This window comes from Saimiri boliviensis, chromosome 1, assembly GCF_048565385.1.
Source record: "Saimiri boliviensis isolate mSaiBol1 chromosome 1, mSaiBol1.pri, whole genome shotgun sequence".
In the NCBI taxonomy this organism is placed as follows: Eukaryota; Metazoa; Chordata; class Mammalia; order Primates; family Cebidae; genus Saimiri; species Saimiri boliviensis.
In genome coordinates, this window is record NC_133449.1 from 119,018,562 (window position 1) to 119,038,268 (window position 19,707).

Sequence of the window (19,707 nt, forward strand, 5' to 3'; positions counted from 1 at the left end):
ATCCATGATATCTTAATTAGATTATAGTTTGATTCTTTTCCACTATTTTATTATTATCATTATTTTTTAGGGACAGGGTCTTGCTGTCACCCAGGCTTCAGTGCAATGATGTGATCACAGCTAACTGTAGCCTCAAACTCTTGGGCTCAAACAGGTAGATAATCGGTTATCATTGGGAGGCAAAAGTAGAAGGCTATACACATTACCTTACTTGAACCTCTATCATATCACATAACCTGGCCATGTGTTATAATGATCCTTTTAGAACAACAGAACGAGTGAAAGAAAAATAAAATACTAAGGTGCTTTTAAGGTAGAGTGCCAGGCAATAAACCTTTTCTATTTAAAAAGTACACTTTTTTGTGAATTGTATTTGATTTATTTCTTAATAAAGATTTTAATGAAATAATTCATATGAACATTCAAGACTATGACTTGGCATTTCATGTTTTCTTTTTTTAAAAATATTTGAGTTTTTTTTTTTTTTTTTTTTTTTTTTTTTTTTTTTTTGAGACGGAGTTTCGCTCTTGTTACCCAGGCTGGAGTGCAATGGCACGATCCCGGCTCACCGCAACCTCCGCCTCCTGGGTTCAGGCAATTTTCCTGCCTCAGCCTCCTGAGTAGCTGGGATTACAGGCACGCACCACCATGCCCAGCTAATTTTTTTTGTATTTTTAGTAGAGATGGGGTTTCACCATGTTGACCAGGATGGTCTCGATCTCTTGACCTCGTGATCCACCCGCCTCGGCCTCCCAAAGTGCTGGGATTACAGGCTTGAGCCACCGCGCCCGGCCTCGAGTTTTTTTTTTTTTGAGATGGAGTCTTGCTCTGTCACCAGGTTGGAGTGCAGTGGCACGATCTTGACTCACTGCACCCTCTGCCCTCCAGGTTCAAGTGATTCTCCTGCCTCAGCCTCCCAAGTAGCTGGAACTACAGGCACGTGCCACCATGCCAGCTAATTTTTTTGTGTAATTTTAGTAGAGATGGGGTTTCACCATGTTGGCCAGGCTGGTCTCAAATTCCTGACCTAGTGATCCGCCCACCTCGGCCTCCCAAAGTGCTGGAATTACAGGCATGAGCCACCGTGCCCCACCAAAAAGTATTTTAGTTTTTTGGTAGAGATGGTCTTGCTATGTTACCCAGGCTGGTCTGGAACTCCTAGCCTCAAGCAATCCTCCCATCTCTGCCTCCCAAAGTGTAAGATTACAAGTGTGAGCCACCATGCCTGGCCTGTTTCTAGTCAACGTTCTGCCAGAATACCCTTAAGTTGTCATCTCTTTATTTTATAATCTGTGTATTTAGGAGGGATAGGAAATCCCTTCTTAAAGAGTAAGTGGCCAAAGTAAGATAGAAAATGCTTCTCTTATAAATACAGGTAGAGAAGAACATCATCAAACCACTAGAGTACTGACATAACCAATCTGAAGGAGAAAAAGATGGAGGTATAACTGTTTTAGTAAGCAAAACAAACCACATTTAAAAAAATGTCTAAAATAAAGATCCACTGAACATGAAAGAGAACCTATGATCTCACCAACAGGCATTTAAGCCTGTGGTGTTAGTGAAGATTTAAATTTTTTAAATGTTGGGGAAAAAGCTGGACAATGACCAGAGATAGTTATTACTCTAAAAAGAAATCTAATATGTATTTAAAAACAATTAGTAAAATTATTATTCTAGTTGAAAAATTAAGGATTACAATGAGACTTGCACATTGTTTAAATCTGCATATTGCACTATAGTGAACTACAGCATTAAACTGACATTTTTCATTGTTCTCTTCAGCTACTCAAATTTACTGTAAAATAAAAATGATGAATAAAAGAGCTTAAACTAAGATCTAGGTAGGCAATTAAAATGTATCCTAAATTCAAACATAATTGGTATGTAATGATTATCTTGTTTAGCCCTGATCTTTCAAACAACAAACAAAATCATCAGTAACACACCTGTGAATCCCTGAAGTACATCTCGTATTGCTGTATCATCTGTCTGCTAATCAGGCTCCCATGATAAACCACAACATTAATATCAGTCCATGTACGAAATTCTCTCTCCCAGTTTGCAATAGTAGAAAGCGGAGCAATAATCAGGAAAGGTCCTCTTATACCAGTCAGAAGGATTTCGTAGAGGAATGTAATTGACTGAATAGTTTTGCCAAGACCCATTTCATCTGCTAAAATGCAGTTTCGTCTGAAATAAACAAATATATTATCCATGCATGCATTGGGTTTTTTTCCCCTATACCAAAATGTTTTTAAGGATAAATATACAAAAATAATCAAAGATAAAATAAAATAGTTGCATTTATAAAAATGTAAAAGTTGCTGAAGTACAGAGTAGTTTTAAGATTACAATGTTATTATAAACCTGTAAAGGGACAACTAAAGATTTCTGTAGCTCCAAAATAAGGATACCGCCCATTAGATGTTTAATTTTTTTTTTTTAAGAGTGGAAACGGAAGAGCAAGGCCAACTAAATATATTATTTGTTCAGGAATCATTTATTAAATACCTTCTATATTTTAGGACAGTATAAGGAGATGGGATACAAAAGAAATAGAACATGTTCTCTACCTTCCACGGGTGTGTATCTATTATAGAAGCTGACATGCAAATAAATAAGTAAATAGTAATGCAATGTGCTATCACAGAAGCACAGATATTGAACTGTTGGCTGTGCATCAGAAAAGCTTACAAAGCTTGAAAAAAAAAAAAGATACTCAGGCCCCTCCCCTATATATTCTGATTCAATGTGAATGGAATAGGATAAAATCAGATATAATTTTAAAATAAGCCCCAGAGATGATTACGATATGTGGCCAGTTAAGAATCATCAGTATGGTTATTATGGAGGCTCAAAAGAGTAAGCCTCAACTCTGAGAAGAGATGTGAGACCTCCTTCAGAAGGAGGTCAGTAATGAGTAGGATTTTGCCAGAGAGCACAGTGAATGAGAAGTGTAAAGAAAGTGATGAACTGAGGGACCAAAAGTTGTTAACTATGGTTTGGAGGAAAAGGTAAAAGGAGGAGAGATTCTTGAGGTAAGTAGGGTCATAAACAGAAGACATCTGCCATTCTATTATGCAATGGGAATTACTGAAACCCTTTAAACAAATCCAATGAGATTAGGTTTGTATTTTAAAGTTTACTCTGGTTCTATTGTGGATATTAGAGGCTGAGGTGACTAGAAGTTGAGAGAGTAACTGGGAAAGTACCATTAAGTGCAGGGAAGAAAGTGTGGGCACCTGGTCTAAGAGAGGAGAAACTCAGAGAACTTTCCAGAATGAATTATGGGTTAGAATGAACTGGACCTAGTTACCAAAGTATGAGGTATAGGGTGAAGCCAGATTTCAGTTTGGGCGACTAAATGAATTGTGCTATTATTAATCAAGATGGAAAATACAGAGGAAAAACAATTTTGATGGGAAAGAAACAGGAAATAGTAAGAATAATTTTTAATCTGTTGTGTTTAAAGAATCACTGAGATTGACACTCAGGTAGCAACAGGCAAATGGAAATACAGGCCCAGAGTTCAAGACCTTAGAGATAAAGTATGGGGCGATTAGACTATTATTGGTACATGAAGGCATGGGGAGTATAGAATATGCCTTAGGGAGAACGAACATGAAATATGAAAAAAGAGAAGACAGAACTCAGGGCAGGCAAACATAACATCTACAGGGCAAGCAGAGGAAGAAGAACCAGGAATAGTCACAGGTACTGCAGAGCTAGGAGACAGTCACATTGTGGAAACTGTTGGGGTTCAGAGTCAGGGGGATGTTTGAAGAAGGGAGTAGCAACTACTAACCAAGGCAGCAGAGAGCAAATTGGGGCTGAAAAATATCCCATGGATTTAGAAAGTTAAAAGTTTCAGAAAATTCTGGGGAGTCAGGGTGGGAGCCCTGGTGGTGAGAGGGAGGGAGGAAGGAGGGAGAGAGAGAGTTATAGAGAGAGAAAGAGAAAAGCAGAGCCAAGAGAAGGTTTATTTTAAACCCAAATTTGTTTATAGGCTGAAGGGATGGCAACAGTCTTCAGGGGTGGCCTGGAGATATAAAAGAGAAGGATAAGTGACTGAAGTAAAAGTAAGGCTCTAAGGCTCTAAGGAGACTAGATGAAATGGCATATCTGATACATGAGGACAGTGGTAAGAATAACTATGGATGAAGATGTTAATACATCTGTAGGCTTGGATATGAGGGCAAGCAAAAACTTGAATGAATTTACCTACTGTCCCGGGTTTTACTATGAAGCAGTCATATACAGAGAGTAAAGGGGGCAGAACTGTGATAAAGGGCTTCAAGAAAGTGGTGAAAGTTTAAAATAGGCAATTTAGGAGATGGGAAAGAGTACTGATGAGGAAAGACAAGTTAAAAAAGTGTTTTGTTAACTATTTTTCCTACATGGTTCTCTTGGAGAAAATGATGATTAATATTTAGAAAACATAAATTAGGGAAAAGAGCACTGTGGAGATAACAGGCCTCTTTCCATCGACTGAGTCCATGACTCACCAGCACTAAGCATAACAACTCAGAAGAATCACACGAAAAGTAAAAATGATTAAAAATGATTCTGAATAAAAGCATCATCAAATTTTGCTATTCTTACTAATAGTATTGCCTTTATTTGCTCTTTTGCATATGCAACTACTATGCTTTCTTAATTGCAGTACCATTTTTTACTTCTTTTGCAACTATCTTTTCATCTCAACAAAGAATGTAAGATGTTCTATAAGGCATTTTGAAAACCTTGGAAAATAAGTAATTAATAAAAATGGGGTAATTAATTTCTAGGTTCCCATATTTTATACTCCATTGCTTATCAATTGCTGACAACCTACTTCTTTGATGATTTACATTAAATGATAGAGCTTTAATTCCTATGAGTATACCTTGCTTGTAACTCACTCACTCAAACTGATTGTTGGCAGACGGTAGTATGGGTTGACAAGGTGAAGAGCATTATATAACACAGAAGGTGTCTTAGGACTCTTGGAAAGGTATTTCAAATTTAATTATTAATCAACATACCAACTGTTTTCTATTATGATTGGTAGACATTTAAAGAAAGCAATTGTAGTTGAATCTTAAATTGTAATTTACATATTTTCCTGAGGTAACCTCACTTTAAATAATGAAGACTTCATAACAATAATATAGCAACATCAGTATCTATTTTACTTGACACATTTTGGTACACATTAAAAAAACAAATTTTTTTTTGTTATGATATACTACATACCTATTGTACCAATTGAACAAGAGCCAATTGAGTCCTTCCAGTTGATATTCCCTGAGTTGATTGCCATTTTTATAGTCCCTGGATTGATCTATTTTCTTCCAAATATTAGAAGGAGGACAGTCCTTTGTGGAAAAACAAAGAATGAATGGTGTTTAAATCTTCCATGTATCATATTCATGGCAAAAAGCATTGCTTTAAAAATAACCCTAAGAGGCATAACAGTATACAGTGTTATGATTAACTTCTAACATTTAAAGATCAAATTAATTCTATACAACTCTTCCAGAAAATTGAAGAAGGTATATTTCCTAACTCATACTATGAAGCCCTGATACAAAGACATTACAAGAAAACTACAGACCAATGTCCCTAATGAACAAAGATGTAAGTATTCTTAACAAAATTTTACCAAATCGAATTTAACAACATATAAAAAGGCCAATACATCATGATGAAGTAGGTATTTTTTTTTTTTAACCAGGAATGGAAGGTGGGTTTAAAGTAGAACGTTAATCAGTGTTGCAACAGATTAAAAAATGAAAATTGACCTGGTGTGGTGGCTCATCCCACACTTTTGGAGGCCAAGGTGGGAGGATTGCTTGAGACTAGGAGTTCAAGACCAGCCTGGGCAACCCGAAGAGACACAGTCTCTATTTTAAAAACATAAAAAATTAAAACAAAAAATAATATGATAATCTCAGTAGATGCAGAAAAAGTATTTGAGAAATTCAACATCCATTCCTAATTAAAACTAATCAAATTTTGAATAGAAAGGAACTTCCTTAACCCATTATGGTACAACTTAAAAAAAGCCAAAACTAACATTACACTTAAAGGTGAAAGACTGACTGCTTTCCCCCTAAGATCAAGAATAAGGCAAGGATCTCCTCTGTGACAACTTCTATTTAACACTGTACTGCAGGCACTAACAAGTGTAATCAAACAAGAAAAGGATAAAAGTCATCAAGATTGAAAAGGAATAACAAACTGTATTTATATTATAGAAGACATAATTTGTCTATGTAGAAAATCCTGTGGAATCTACCAAAAAAGTTAAACTAAGTAGCAATTTTAGCGAGGTTGCATAATACAAGATCAATGTGCAAAAGTCAATTGTATTCTATATTGTGGCAACAATCATGAATATATTTTTAAAAAACAGTAACGTTTTATAATGGCATCCAAAATAAACTTTTGATATTCACAGTACAAAATATTTCTTTCAAAAGAAATCTAGAAGCATAAAAGTGAAACATTATATGTAAAAAATTTTTATTCACTTATATATACAAATATATAAGACATAAATTTTCTGAAGATTCCTAAATGGGAATTCAAATAACATTATCCTGCCCTCCAATTAGTAGGGTCTCAGTAGGAAAAATAAGTTTCTGAGAGACAAGCAAAAGGTTTCCTATTGTCTTTTGCTTTAAAATTATCTTACTAATCAATAAAATTACAGTTCTAAGAATTATAGATAATCAGGTGTGATACTGTGAAATACATATTTGGTCTTCATTTCCATTTTGTGGCATACAGCTCCTGATATCCTTGGGTTTTCCAAAGTGCTGCTTTTTTGTGTGCCAATACTGCTGATCTATAGATTCAAGTAGAACTGGTTACCAGAAAGACAAAGGCATGATTAGAGAGGAGAATGAATGGTAGGAAGGGGAAAGGCAGAAAGGAAGAAGGAGAGAAGGGGAGGAGAGGACGAGGGGAGAATGGGAGGAAGGAAGGGGAAAAGGTCAAGCTGATGGCCAGTGGGCACTGGATGATTGAATCAATCATGCCTACATAATGAATCCTCCATAAAAACCCAAGAGGACAGGGTTTAGTAAACTTCCAGGAAGGTGAACTAGAACTCATCCACATGCCAGGAGAGTGCAAACCCCAACTCTACAGGACAGAAGCTTCTCGCTCAGACTTTGCCCTACGTCTCTCTTCCTCTTGCTGTTTGTTTGTATCCTTTAAAATATCCTTAGGAACAAACCAGTAAACATAAATGTCCCCCTGAGTTCTGTGAGCTGTTCTAGCAAATTAATCAAACTCAAAGTGGTGGGTAATAGGAATGCTAACTTGAAGCCGAAGATCTGCAGGCCCCTGGACTTGTGACTGGTAGGAATGAGAGGGCAGTCTTGTGCGACTAAACCCTCAAGATGTGGGATTTTATGCTATCTGGGTAGATGATGAATTAGAGCTGGGTAGAACTGAGTTAGAGGACAGTGAGCTGGTGTCCACTGCAGAAGTGACTGCATGCTGGTCAGAAGAATTCCCCACATATTTTGGGGTCACAGAAGTATTTTGTGTTGAGTGTTCTGTTACCCTGAGAGCAGAGGAAAAACACAGTTCAAGGGAGTTTTTTTTTTAACCATCAGGTAAGTGTATGGTAATTGTCAATAAAAAATAAACAGGCTATCAGTAAGCTGAGAACAAGACTGGTTATTGAAGCTCTGCTGCTACTTTATACAGATAAGTGTTTGCTAAAGAAAACATTTTTAAAGTGGTAGCCAATTAACATCAAAATAATTAACATATATTTTAATTGCTGCTTAAAATAATTTCTGCATCAGATCATATTCTGTATAGCTTCTTTTCAGCAATCCAATCACTACTAATGTTTTATTAGTTTGGGTCAGGGAAAAATTTCATTTACAGAATCTCAAAATACTTTACATGACTTATATGCTATTTTATTTAACAGCAAAATATTGGTCAAAACAAACAAACAAAAAAAACGCAAAAACCACCTCCCACATTATTCAACCATGATAGTCTAGCCTTGTTGTCATTAATTTTACATGAATTAAGGGGATTAATTCTATTGGCTGAGCCTCCTTTACCAAAGACTATACCATATACCTAAGGCATCTCTAATTTTTGAGAAGTTCCAAAAGAGATTTTATGCACCTCTGACTGAGAATCACTGATCTAAAGACATAGCTTATTCAATAAAGCTTAATGTTACCACAAAGGCATAGTCCCCAATCCAAAAGAAAATCTTTCTCTTTTACAATATTCTTTGATTCACTCCTCTCTTAATTGACACTTCTGTTTCCTGCTTCAAGGCATAGCATTTAGAAGATAAAACGAATGGGGGTAAACTGATATGCCTTTGTTAACACCCTGTGGGCATTACTGTAAAATAAAGTAAGAAGACCAGAAAATAGTATTAGGAAGACCAGAAAATAGTTTTTATAAAACAATATGATCTCTCCTATGGAATATTTAATTCATGTCCTTTTCTTACTTCACATCTCCATGTTTATCAGGGCAGCCTTCCTCACTCTGGTGCTAATCAAAAAGGAATCTGCTCCTGTCTTTTCACATATAAACTCCCTCTTTAGCTTTGGCTCCCAAAACTAGACTCATAGTAACAAGCCTGTTTGAAAGAAATGAAAGTAAAACATTACATAATTATCAGCAATATCATAACTTAAATCTACAAGTGCTAAGATTTTATAAAGCTGTCTAAAATAGGTTCTTACCAAACGTCTTGTATCAGGCCTTGAAGCTTGCAGTTGTTCAAACTCTTCTATTTTTGCAAGATCTACATCTTCTTTTAGTTCCCAAGTACTATCTTCATATGGCAATGAGCACCATTTTACTAAGTAGTAAATAACAGGCTGTAAAAAAATTGTTTTCATTTTACTATTTTGAAAAAGAGACTAATAAGAAATAGTTGAAACAGAGAAGAAAGTACTAGGTTTCAATACTTGGAAAGTTTTAGATTTTTCTTACTTAAAAAATATTTTTACCAAATATTTACCTCACCAGTATCCTTATCTTCACAAAAAGAGACTTCTAATACTCTGTCTACTTCAACGTAGTCTGGGTTAAATGGTTCTTCTTCCATCTAAAATTAAAAGGTAACTTAATTGATATCTGACAAAGAAGAGGAATGATAAAAGTAAGGACAAATTTACTAGCATTTCACTGTAGAACTCGTAAGTTTGATTTCAATGAAATTTCCAATAAATAGAATTCTTCCATTTTCATTTCCAAATGATATCTAGGATATCATGAATAATGTTATCAATAATAAAACCAATCAAATAGCACTAAAAAATCAGGTACTCCAGAAGATACATGCTTTAAAAAATTCCCGAAAGCAGCCTCTACACCTTTCCTTTACTCCTTTCCTCAGGCTGCCAGAGTTGAAGACCACACATCCCACTGTATGCTCATTTCTCAGTTGTCTCACACACCCTTCATCTTTACCTGATGGTTCTTGTGCTAAAGACCCACTTATTGCACTGACTGCAAACTTAACTCAGGTACCTTAAACTCATTTGCATTCATTTACTCTTCAATCTATAACTTCTCCTGCATTTTCTAACTGGTTAATGGTAACACAGCTCCCTCTCCATAGCCCACACTCAGTGACCCAAGTCAGAAATGGAGAATTCATTTTAGATTCCTTCTTTTTCTTTACCCTCTACACCTAGTAAGTAACCAATCTGTACAGATTCTACTTTTAACTCTAACTGGTTACCAATTTGTACCGATTCCACTTTTAATTCTGAGATTGGTTCCTCCTTCTCATCCTCACTTCTTATTTAAACCTTTACAAATAATCCTAACTGCTGTCTCACCTCTCTTTAATGTTTTTCACATTAGCCCCAGAGTAATCTTTCTCAAATATAAATCTTATATATTGCTCCCTTACTTAAAATTCTTCACTGCCTCTCCCCTATTTGGGGATCAGGTAGGTCCATATTAGTTTTTGTGGAATAGATGAGATTTAATCTTTTCCTCCAGTCTCATCTCCTACAACTTTAACATCTTGCCACAACTTTAACCCAGATTCCATGCTTCAAAAGTACAAAAACATGATTTTTTCCAAACTCCATCTTCTGTCACACCTCTATGTGTTCACCCTCATTCTTCTCTCTTCTGACTTAGATTGTGCCCTTCTCTTGTCTGCTTCGCCAATTTCTACTCCTCTCTGAAAGTCTTACTTCCAACAGCCGCTATCTCAGCTTTCTCTGCTGCCTCTCCTCCTTTGTTTAACCTGTTAATGTTGTAGTACTCCATGGCTCTGCCTTTAGTTCTCTTTGCTATCTTAAATCTCTTCTGAGTGATATTTTCATTTCCATTGTTTTTGTATAGGACATACCTAGAAACAAAGAACACTGCCCAACACCAGAATAGTGATATAATACTTTAAAACAAAGAAGAGAAATTGGTATCTGAGGTGACAGATATGTTCATTAGTTTGAGGTGATTATTTCACAATACACATGTATATCAAACCCATCAAATTGTGTTCCCTACAAATATACAACTGTTGTCAAATATAACCCCAATAAAAAAAAACCAGATGAATCCACCAAAATCTTCTAAGTCATCACCAAAGAACTTACTCATGTAACTAACCAACATCTGCTCCCCAATAATCTATGGAAATAAAAAAAATTAAAAAACAAAACAAAAATAAACTGATTTAAAACTTCTTTTCATAGCTATTGTTTAATGTTTTGTAACTGAAATAAGTGAGAAAAATTAGTCTTAGTGAAATTTAATGACTATTAAGTAATTCTAAAATCTTCAGCTTGTTAGGAACTTCTAGATCATAGTAAACAGATGACAGATATTTAAGGTGATGGGAGGATCTCCCAGCATTCATAAACTGACAGGTCATTAGGATCATCCTTTTTTTTTTTTTTTTTTTTTTTTTTCCAAATAGAGATGGGGGTCTCACATGTTGGCCAGGCTAGTCTCAAACTCCCGGGCTCAAGTGATCCTCCAACCTAGACCTCCCAAAATGTTGGGATTACAGGCATTAGCCTCCATATCCAGCCCACATTTTTGAGGTGAATTTAATAATAGTAATTATGTAGTAAATATATCTGGCAGATACCACCTTAATCTAGTGATTAATCACCAGTACTGGGGTAGATAGGTATCATGTACACCTTACGTCATTCACTAGAGGAATAAAGCATCACTTCTATGGTGTTCTTTTTAAAAATGCCTAACCTAGATCATGAGGAAACACCACACAACCCCAAACTGAGTAACATTCTACAAAATTAATGAGCTGTATGCCTTAAAAATGTCCAAGAAATGAAAAACAGAGACTGATTAAAAGAGATATTACAATTAAATGTAACATGTGCTGCTGGATTAGACTCTGGACCAGATAAATAAACACACACACACACACACACACACACACACACACACACACACTCTCTTTCTCTGTTATAAAAACACTAGTGGAACAATTAGTGAAAATGTATAAGGTCTGTGGATGAGATAATGGTACTACATCAATTTTAGTTCTACTATTTTTATGAAAGAGAATATAGTTGTTTTTAGAAAATATATACTAAAGTGCTTGCAACATTAAAATGGTTTAGAAAAAGATTTGTGTGTGTGACAGGGACACAGAGACAGAGACAGAGAGAATGAATACAGATGATAAAGCAAACATGTTAAAATGTTAACATTTGGAAAATCTAGTTAAAATAAATGTGGGAATTCACTGTACTATTTTTGTGACTATTTTGTTCAAAAGAAAAAGTTCAAATTAAAAACATTTAGATGAACTTAAAACTGCTCTAAAAGAAATCTTTTAGAAAAAGCTGGAGTTGGAAAGAACATCAGACCATCTAGTGAGGCCTAAAGAGGTAAATAAATTTTTTCAATGAGGTTCTGTTCACATGCATGAAGGTGGTATAGGAAATATGCAATATAATGTATTGAAAAACTGTATTTTCTATTAACTTACTAGATTATCACTTCCTCTACTTGAATAACTTTGCTGATATATTCTTGGTAATATTACCATACCCATATTCAAATCTAAGTATTGAAATACAGGCTAGTTTAAAAATACAAGCATGATCTACCATTATCAGTGTTCCTGTCTCTGCTAGTTTTCCAAGCTGATTTTGAGAAGAGAAAAATACTGTATGTAGGTAATATTTGTTTTCAAATATCAACACTGGAAGTCTTAAGAATTAAAATAATGTACAATTTTTGATAAATAATACATGTGTTCAGAGACCAACACATAATAGTATTTTTTTCTTACGTCTGCAAAAAAATGTGCTCTTTGTGCTTGTCTCAATTTGAATCGTTTGATTTTCTGCTGGATCCTTTTATCTTTCAAAAGCTGCTCTTCTGTGGCCCACTCACAGTGAAGATAGGAGCTAAAATTTTTATAAAAGCCATATATTAGAACGATAGATAACCATTTTAAGATATATTTTAAATCATAACATCCAAAATTAAATATTATCTTCAACTTTACAAATAGGTAGTTTATTATTTAATTTTAAAGAATTCATATCATTTACAAAATAAAGTAATTGTGATAACTACATGCTAAGGAGTTCATAGTCTAAAGGTACACAATTTGCCATATAGAAACAGAACAGTAAAATGATCACAAATATAATAGCAAGGTGTGACTTTTCTATTGTTTTTTTCCCTATAACAGTTTTGTCATATCAGAAAGCTAACTTGTTTTGAAACGAATAGGATTTAAAATGCTTTCATGGAGGTATAAAGAAAAGTTGGAAAATACACAAAAAGAGTACATGATTTTTCCCCAGTTAGAGACTCTTACAGGTTAACTGACCTATATCCAAAATTAAAATTAAAAACTTTAAGGTCAGATCATCACATTGTATGCATCTGACATAAAAACCTAAAGATGAGGAGAAAAGTTTTGTTGTTTTTTTTTTAAGAGATGGGAGTCTATGTTACCCAGGCCGGCCTCAAACTCCTAGGCTCAAAAAATCCTCTTGTATCAACCTTCAGAATAGCTGAGAGTATAGGTAGATTAGAAATGTCTTTTATAAGAATAATGAAATCTGAAAAGTTCAATAATACAATGAATGCTGTCTGTAAATTATAAAAGCATATTTTATAAAGATTCCTGCATTTTATTGTTACTAATTAACACATGCTGAAAAACAACATTCGATTTTAACACGAAAGGTTTTCAAACGGACCCTTTTTACTTTTTAATGATTCTTAAGTTATACAAGTATAAATAATAAAAATTATCATAAAATATGGATAAAATGAAAATCATAATTTTGCTTAGTTTATTAAATATATTAATTTATATGTAAATAACATCTTTATTTTTCTAACTCAGATACTTACTAATTCTTGTATTTTACAAAAAATTCTTCTGTATCAATCATCACTCCAGGTGATATCTAAGAAAAGAAAATCAATAATGGTGACTTTTAAACAGGTCGCAGAATATGAAGTGTAAAATGTAATGTACTACTACTTACTTCCTTTTTTACAATTCTAGAAGATAGAATTTTGTCTACAATTGCAGCATCTTCTTCACTCGGATTCTCCTATGGGAAGGAGGAAAGAAATAATGACGGAGCATATTCTGAAAGATATTTTAGTTGCCACTTTGTATGTTTATGAACATATTGCAATTCAACAAACATTTATATAGCTTATGTGCCAGACTCCATGTTACATGTTAGAAACACAAAAATGGAAAAAATGTATCATTATTGTCCTCGTCATCATCTGCATCATCTTTGCAGCAAACATATTGTGCTTTTTAATGTACTAGTCTTTATTCTAAGCATTTTGCATATATTAATCTATTGTCTTTATTATTATCATATCCATTTTACAGATTAGGAAATTTAGGCATAGTTAAATAAATACTTGCCCAAGGCACTCAGCTAGTGGCTGAATGGTTGGTTTGTAATGCAGATAAAGGGGATTTATAATTAAAAACTTATAGAAGAGGGAAGTACATGTCGCATTCAGGCAAATGTGTTCATAAAAGAGAGGACTGAGTGCTTATGGAGAAGTAGCAGGAGATGAAGCCAGAGAATCCACCACACAAAGGGGTTTACACACTGTGCTAAAAAGGCAACATTATTTTTGTAAGATTTAGGAAACTATTAGAAGAGTTTTCAGTAGAAAAATAATGTGATTAGACTTGTAATTTAGAAATATTCTGCAGAATAGATAGTCTGAGGAATTTCAAGAACATTTATTTAGGAGGCAGAAAGTGTAGTGGCAACCTGGATGAAGAGGCAAAGGAAAATGAGGAGAGGATGAATCCCTAGGTTTCCAATTTGAGTGACTATATTAATAATATGGAATCCAGAAAGATAAGTTGGAGCAATTTTTAGGAAGAAAAATAATCCAAGTATTTTACAGAATTTATGTCAGTTTAAAATGTTTTGCAGTCATAATCCCAAATACGCTTACCACAAACAATTGTAAAGGCTGTTCACCAGGTAAAGGAGCTGAATTCTTTTTAATTTTCATAGAGCCTTTCACCTCTTCTTCAGATTGCTTCCCTTCTGCATCTTCTGCATATTTTTTTCTTTTAATTTGTCGATTTGATCTTCTTTTCTGTAATGAACCACAAGAATCAGATTTATGTAAATTATTTAGAAGAAAAGATTTTAAAAATAATTACCCCTAGAGCTGGCAATTTTGTATATTAAATTTTCAACATGACACTCAATGCTCATTTTTTCCTCTTTTATTTAGAGGAAGATTATAATTCACTGTTTGCCACAGGTTTACAATCTTCCTACAGTTTTACTTCCTACAATCTCAAACAACAAAGGTTAGTAATACTTTTATTATGTTAATTTGGAAATCATTAGAAATAAAGAGATCTCTCTTTTGTAAAAATATTACTTGACAGGTTGGGCAAAATATATTAGTAATACCTTTATTACTGCATTACTTTTCTTTAGGAACTATTGTTAAGAATAAAAAGGTATTTGTTTTATGTAACTATTTCATAGTTTGGACAATGAATATTTAAACTATTAATAATTTCACAGTTTTAGTCCCAAACCTAAAAAGTGTATCAGATAAATATTGGGTAAATAATTAATTGGGGGTATAAATCCAGAAGAATAAATTAAATAGTATTTGCCAAAGCACGTGAAATTGTGTTTAAAGCAGAAAAAAAAAATATTTAAAAAGAAATACACAAAATAAGAAGGCATTTAATCTACCAAATAATAAAATTTGAATGAAGAAACTGTTTTACTAACTTTAGTAGCTCTCCTTAAATATAAAAAACATCACTATTATCAAACAAAATTAAGCCTTTTACAAAGTATTACATGTAGTAAGATAATTTTTAAATAATCTAAGTAATTTTAAATCTGGAATCAAATATACATGGTTTTACTTACCTCCCTAAATATCTAATATTTGTTTTGAAAGTTTTATATTTCATGGAAAACTTGAAAAACAAAAACAAAGTTAAATCTCTTTGGTGTTTCTACGGTAAAGATAAAAACTGAGGTTCGTTTGAAAATCCAAAAGGCTTAGGTGTATTTTAAATTTTCCTTATAATCTCATGGGGTAGAGACATTTCATAGGGGTAGTGGCATCTCAACCAACTGTTCTATTGCTCAATATTTGGCAAATCTCTCTCTTCTTTTTTCTAGTCAAATTTCTTCTATATATTTAGTAACTTCATGACACTTCCAAAAAATGGAACCAGCAAAATTAAACCACAAGTTCTTTTGGTTTCTGCCTGTCTTCTGTTTGGCAGGTCTTTAATTTACCTTCATAGCCATGACAAAAATGGCTCAGTCACTGCTTCAGTTTGGTGACAAATGAAATACATGCAGTCATGCCTCTGCCTCTTTCTCTTGTGAATAGTAAAATACTGAGAGAAAGAAAGGCGCTCATCTGGTCAGCCAAATGTACTAGATAACACCATGCCTCATGTAGGACGGGTCAGTGTCTCTTGGCCATGAAGACATTGACATTTCAAACCTCAAAGTAACACAGCCTGGCGGCATATAAAAATTCTAATTAAAGGGCTACTAGAAACCCAATTTTTCTTTATCCTATTTTCAAAAGGATATGAATTACTTATTATTCCCTAGGAGGGGGGAATTCTATGGATTTCTGACACTAGGCTAAAAGAATATTTAGAATTCTGTTATGGGCACCATATAGATCTTAACGTTCAAGAATAGTTTTAATTAATAAACAACTATGACATTTATTATTTTAACAATAACACATACTACCAACGTCTCATTAGGCATGACTTTTAAATAATGAAATGTGAGAACAGTTCAGTAAATTTTTAAAAAATTCTGTTAGAGGTTTTCAGCATTAGTTTCCTTTGCGGTCACTTAGACATCTATTATACTTAGAAGTAACTAACTCAGTTTTTAGTTAATAGTAAATGAGTGACCTCAAAGAATCTTTTAAGCTCACAAACGTGCATTCAGATAGAATGAAGGCTACTTATTGTAAACCATTCCCTCATCCTGCAAAGACTTTGTCTAACAGATTAATTTAAAAGTTTATGAATTATGAGAGTACAGATTTTGCCATAAATTATATTCTACTAGAGTACATAGTTACACATTAGTTAGGTAAAGCCAAATAAGGTATCATCTCACCAATTATCTTTCTCTGCCATACATCACTACTAGCTTAAAAACATAAAAAAGAATCTGATGTCCATATTTTTGGCATGTGCTTTTTCTGGCTTTCTTTCTCCATGATGTTTTTTAAAGCACAACTTAAAATCTTGATAAATTGTCCCTTCTAATTTCTTATTTTTAGCTTCTTAAGTCTTAATGGCTTCAACAGATCAGCCCATAGCACTTTACATAGGAAGTCAGAAGCATGTTTTAAATTATTAATATACTACTTCACTGTTTTAACATTGAACTTGTTTCCTATAATAATCCTTATAGTATAATCTGTTACAGGAGTATTTTTCTTTTTAATTTAGGTCTCTAAATATAGGTGGACTACTGGGATATTCTCTATTAAGATTAAAGGTAACAAAATTAAATACCAAATCACATTTTAAGATTTCTACCGATTCCAAACCTTAATTAGTTTCCAATGTGGTGGAAAGCTACATAGACCTTTTCAACATTTATATAATGACACAATCAAATATATCAATAATATAGATTTATAATTATTAGAAAATATTTTTACCTTCACCATTTTTTTGTGTGTGTTAAAGCAACACATCTGTCAAAACAACCTAATACTACAGTGAAAAACATGGAAGAAATGTTCATGTTGACCTAGCCTACCATTTCATTGTTTGGTAATTACATAACGGAAAAATGGCCAGCATTATTCCAGCAAAAAATTTAACTAAATTTAATCATATGGTATAAATTAAATGTAAGTTTGCCTAAGTTAAGGATAACATATGATAAAAAAGCCAGGCCATGTAATATTAAGGAGCTTCAGTCACTGCCCTTACCTCAACTCTTGCAGCAGCCCAGGAGCCTTGAGCCACTACTCTCCCATTGGATAAGAAGCTGCATAAGGAAGAAGAAAGGCCATTCAGGGGCTTTCTGGCCCCATAATTCACAACTGCCACCACCCCTATGGCCTACAGTCATACTTTAATTATTAGAGAGCAGAGGGTGGCCTGAATTATTATGACCTTCCCTATATATAATTTTAACTTCACAGGGTTATTTTGAATATCCACCTATTCCAAAAAAAAAAAAAAAAAAAAAAAAAAAAAAGGCAAAATGCAACAGTATTTCTTCTGTCTATGTTAGGGAATTTTTAATATAATCAGTTATCTTTTCTTCACAGAAGCAGATCAAAGGAATTATTTCTAGGAATGATTCAATCTATTGCTCTGTTGTTTGTATGTGATTTAAAAAATTACTATGTCCATCAAGTTCATTCAAAAGCACTCTATAAGCACAGGATAATATTATTAAATACTCCTCTATGCTAAAAGCCATCAAGGACTTTGTATTGTTACTTAACCTATCTGGGCTTCAGTTTCATTATCTGAACAATGAGGGGTCGGAGAGGATATGTTAGTTTCCTCCCACATCTAATATTCTATGGTAATACTACCAGGAGCATATTGTAATAATGCTACCTTACAATTTCTACCATACTACAAAATGTATTTTTACTTCTAAACTAAAGTGTAAATATCTACAAGGCAATATTATGCTAACTAAATAATTCTAATAGTGTTTTATTTCTAGAAAAAAGTTGTAATACTCACTTGAGAGTCTTGATCTTTTAATGTATGCTGTGGCATCTGCTCTGCATCAGATATTTCATCTGAAGACTCATTCTTTCTTTTTTGTTTCTTACCCAATGTAATAATGAGTTTGCTGTTTTAAGAGGAAAAGAATAAAAAGTAAGAATTCTTTGAATTTTCCTAAATTTAATTAAGCTTGTCATGACAAACTTTCTTCCACTTTATATCACTTGCATGTCCAACCAAGGATGATAACTATCCTGAAATCCATGTTGACATTTTCAAAACATAAACTCTATTTTAATGGAACAAACACCATCCAATTCTATTTTTGGAAGTACAATTAATGTACTTTTAAACACAAAAAGGCAGTCAAGTAGGGCAGGTGCAGTGGCTCACACCTGTAATCCCAGTGCTTTGGGAGGCCAAGGTAGGCGGATCACCTGAGGTCAGGAGTTCGAGACCAATCTGGCCAACATGGTGAAACACCGTCTCTAATAAAAATACAAAAATTAGCCAGGCATGGTGGCAGGCATCTGTAATTCCGGCTACTTGAGAGGCTGAGGCAGGAGAATTGCTTGAACCCAGGAGGCAGAGGTTGCAGTGAGCCAAGACCATACCATTGCATTCCAGCCTGGCCAACAAGAGTGAAACTCCATCTCAAAAAACAAACAAATAAATAAATACATTTAGTGGGTTAAAAAAAAAGGCAGTTAAGTTTTGTCACTTGTTTTTTAGGCTCAAGATTACTTTTCATAGGAAAAATGTGAGGTGACATAACTGTATTTATTTTATCTTGCAGATTTGGAATGACAGATTTTTTTCCCTTATTAATTTCAGATTCCACTTATATCCTTGAATCCCCCTATTCGTTAAAAGCCTGTAATTCTTTCTACTCTACAGCAGAATATTACTTAAGACACTTTAATAATTAGTTGTTCTGTAATTCTTTCATTTATGTTAAGGCTTATCTTAGCAGTACTCTATATTCCTAAGGATAAGAACTATTATGTTTTATATTCCTATAGCATGTATGTGTCAGTGTATCTTTATATATGTATGTTTATATATATCGATATTTACATACATACACACCAGACGGAGCTATCTAAAATAGAAAGTGGGTTTTTTTTTGTCTTGATTAGAGGTATAAATATATAACTCTTATGTTTCTTATCTGCTTCAACAGATGCAGGGGCATGATCTTAAATGACAGTAATTATTAATCAGCAGTAGACTATTTTAAGTAACTGTATTATAAAAACTGAAAATATCCCAAATACTTTCGGATATGATTTATCAAAAAGATATCAGAATTCTTTCAACAACTATTTATTAATGTAGGAGAATCTGGAGGTTAAGAGCATGTACTTTGAAATCACAGGGTCAAAGATTTAAACCCTGATTCCACTGTGTACCTATCTGTGAGACACTGGGCAAATTACTTGATGTCTTTTAGCCTTAGTTTCCTTGCCTGGAAAATAGGGATATCA

The 19,707-nt window shown here is 33.7% G+C and overlaps 1 protein-coding gene across 11 annotated transcripts in view; it reads right to left on the bottom strand.

Annotated features, from left to right (window-relative positions):
- The window catches only part of CHD9 (chromodomain helicase DNA binding protein 9), a 274,030-nt gene that overhangs the window by 89,834 nt on the left and 164,489 nt on the right, over window positions 1-19,707 (bottom strand). For all 11 annotated transcript variants that reach the window (XM_074402982.1, XM_074402992.1, XM_074402975.1 and 8 more), the window contains 9 exons: window positions 18,236-18,347; window positions 14,449-14,595; window positions 13,497-13,565; window positions 13,360-13,415; window positions 12,278-12,395; window positions 9,005-9,091; window positions 8,724-8,861; window positions 5,239-5,360; window positions 1,950-2,193 (listed from right to left, as the gene is read on the bottom strand). In XM_074402982.1, coding sequence (XP_074259083.1) covers window positions 1,950-2,193; window positions 5,239-5,360; window positions 8,724-8,861; window positions 9,005-9,091; window positions 12,278-12,395; window positions 13,360-13,415; window positions 13,497-13,565; window positions 14,449-14,595; window positions 18,236-18,347 — 1,093 coding nt within the window. The remainder of the gene's footprint in view (window positions 1-1,949; window positions 2,194-5,238; window positions 5,361-8,723; window positions 8,862-9,004; window positions 9,092-12,277; window positions 12,396-13,359; window positions 13,416-13,496; window positions 13,566-14,448; window positions 14,596-18,235; window positions 18,348-19,707) is intronic.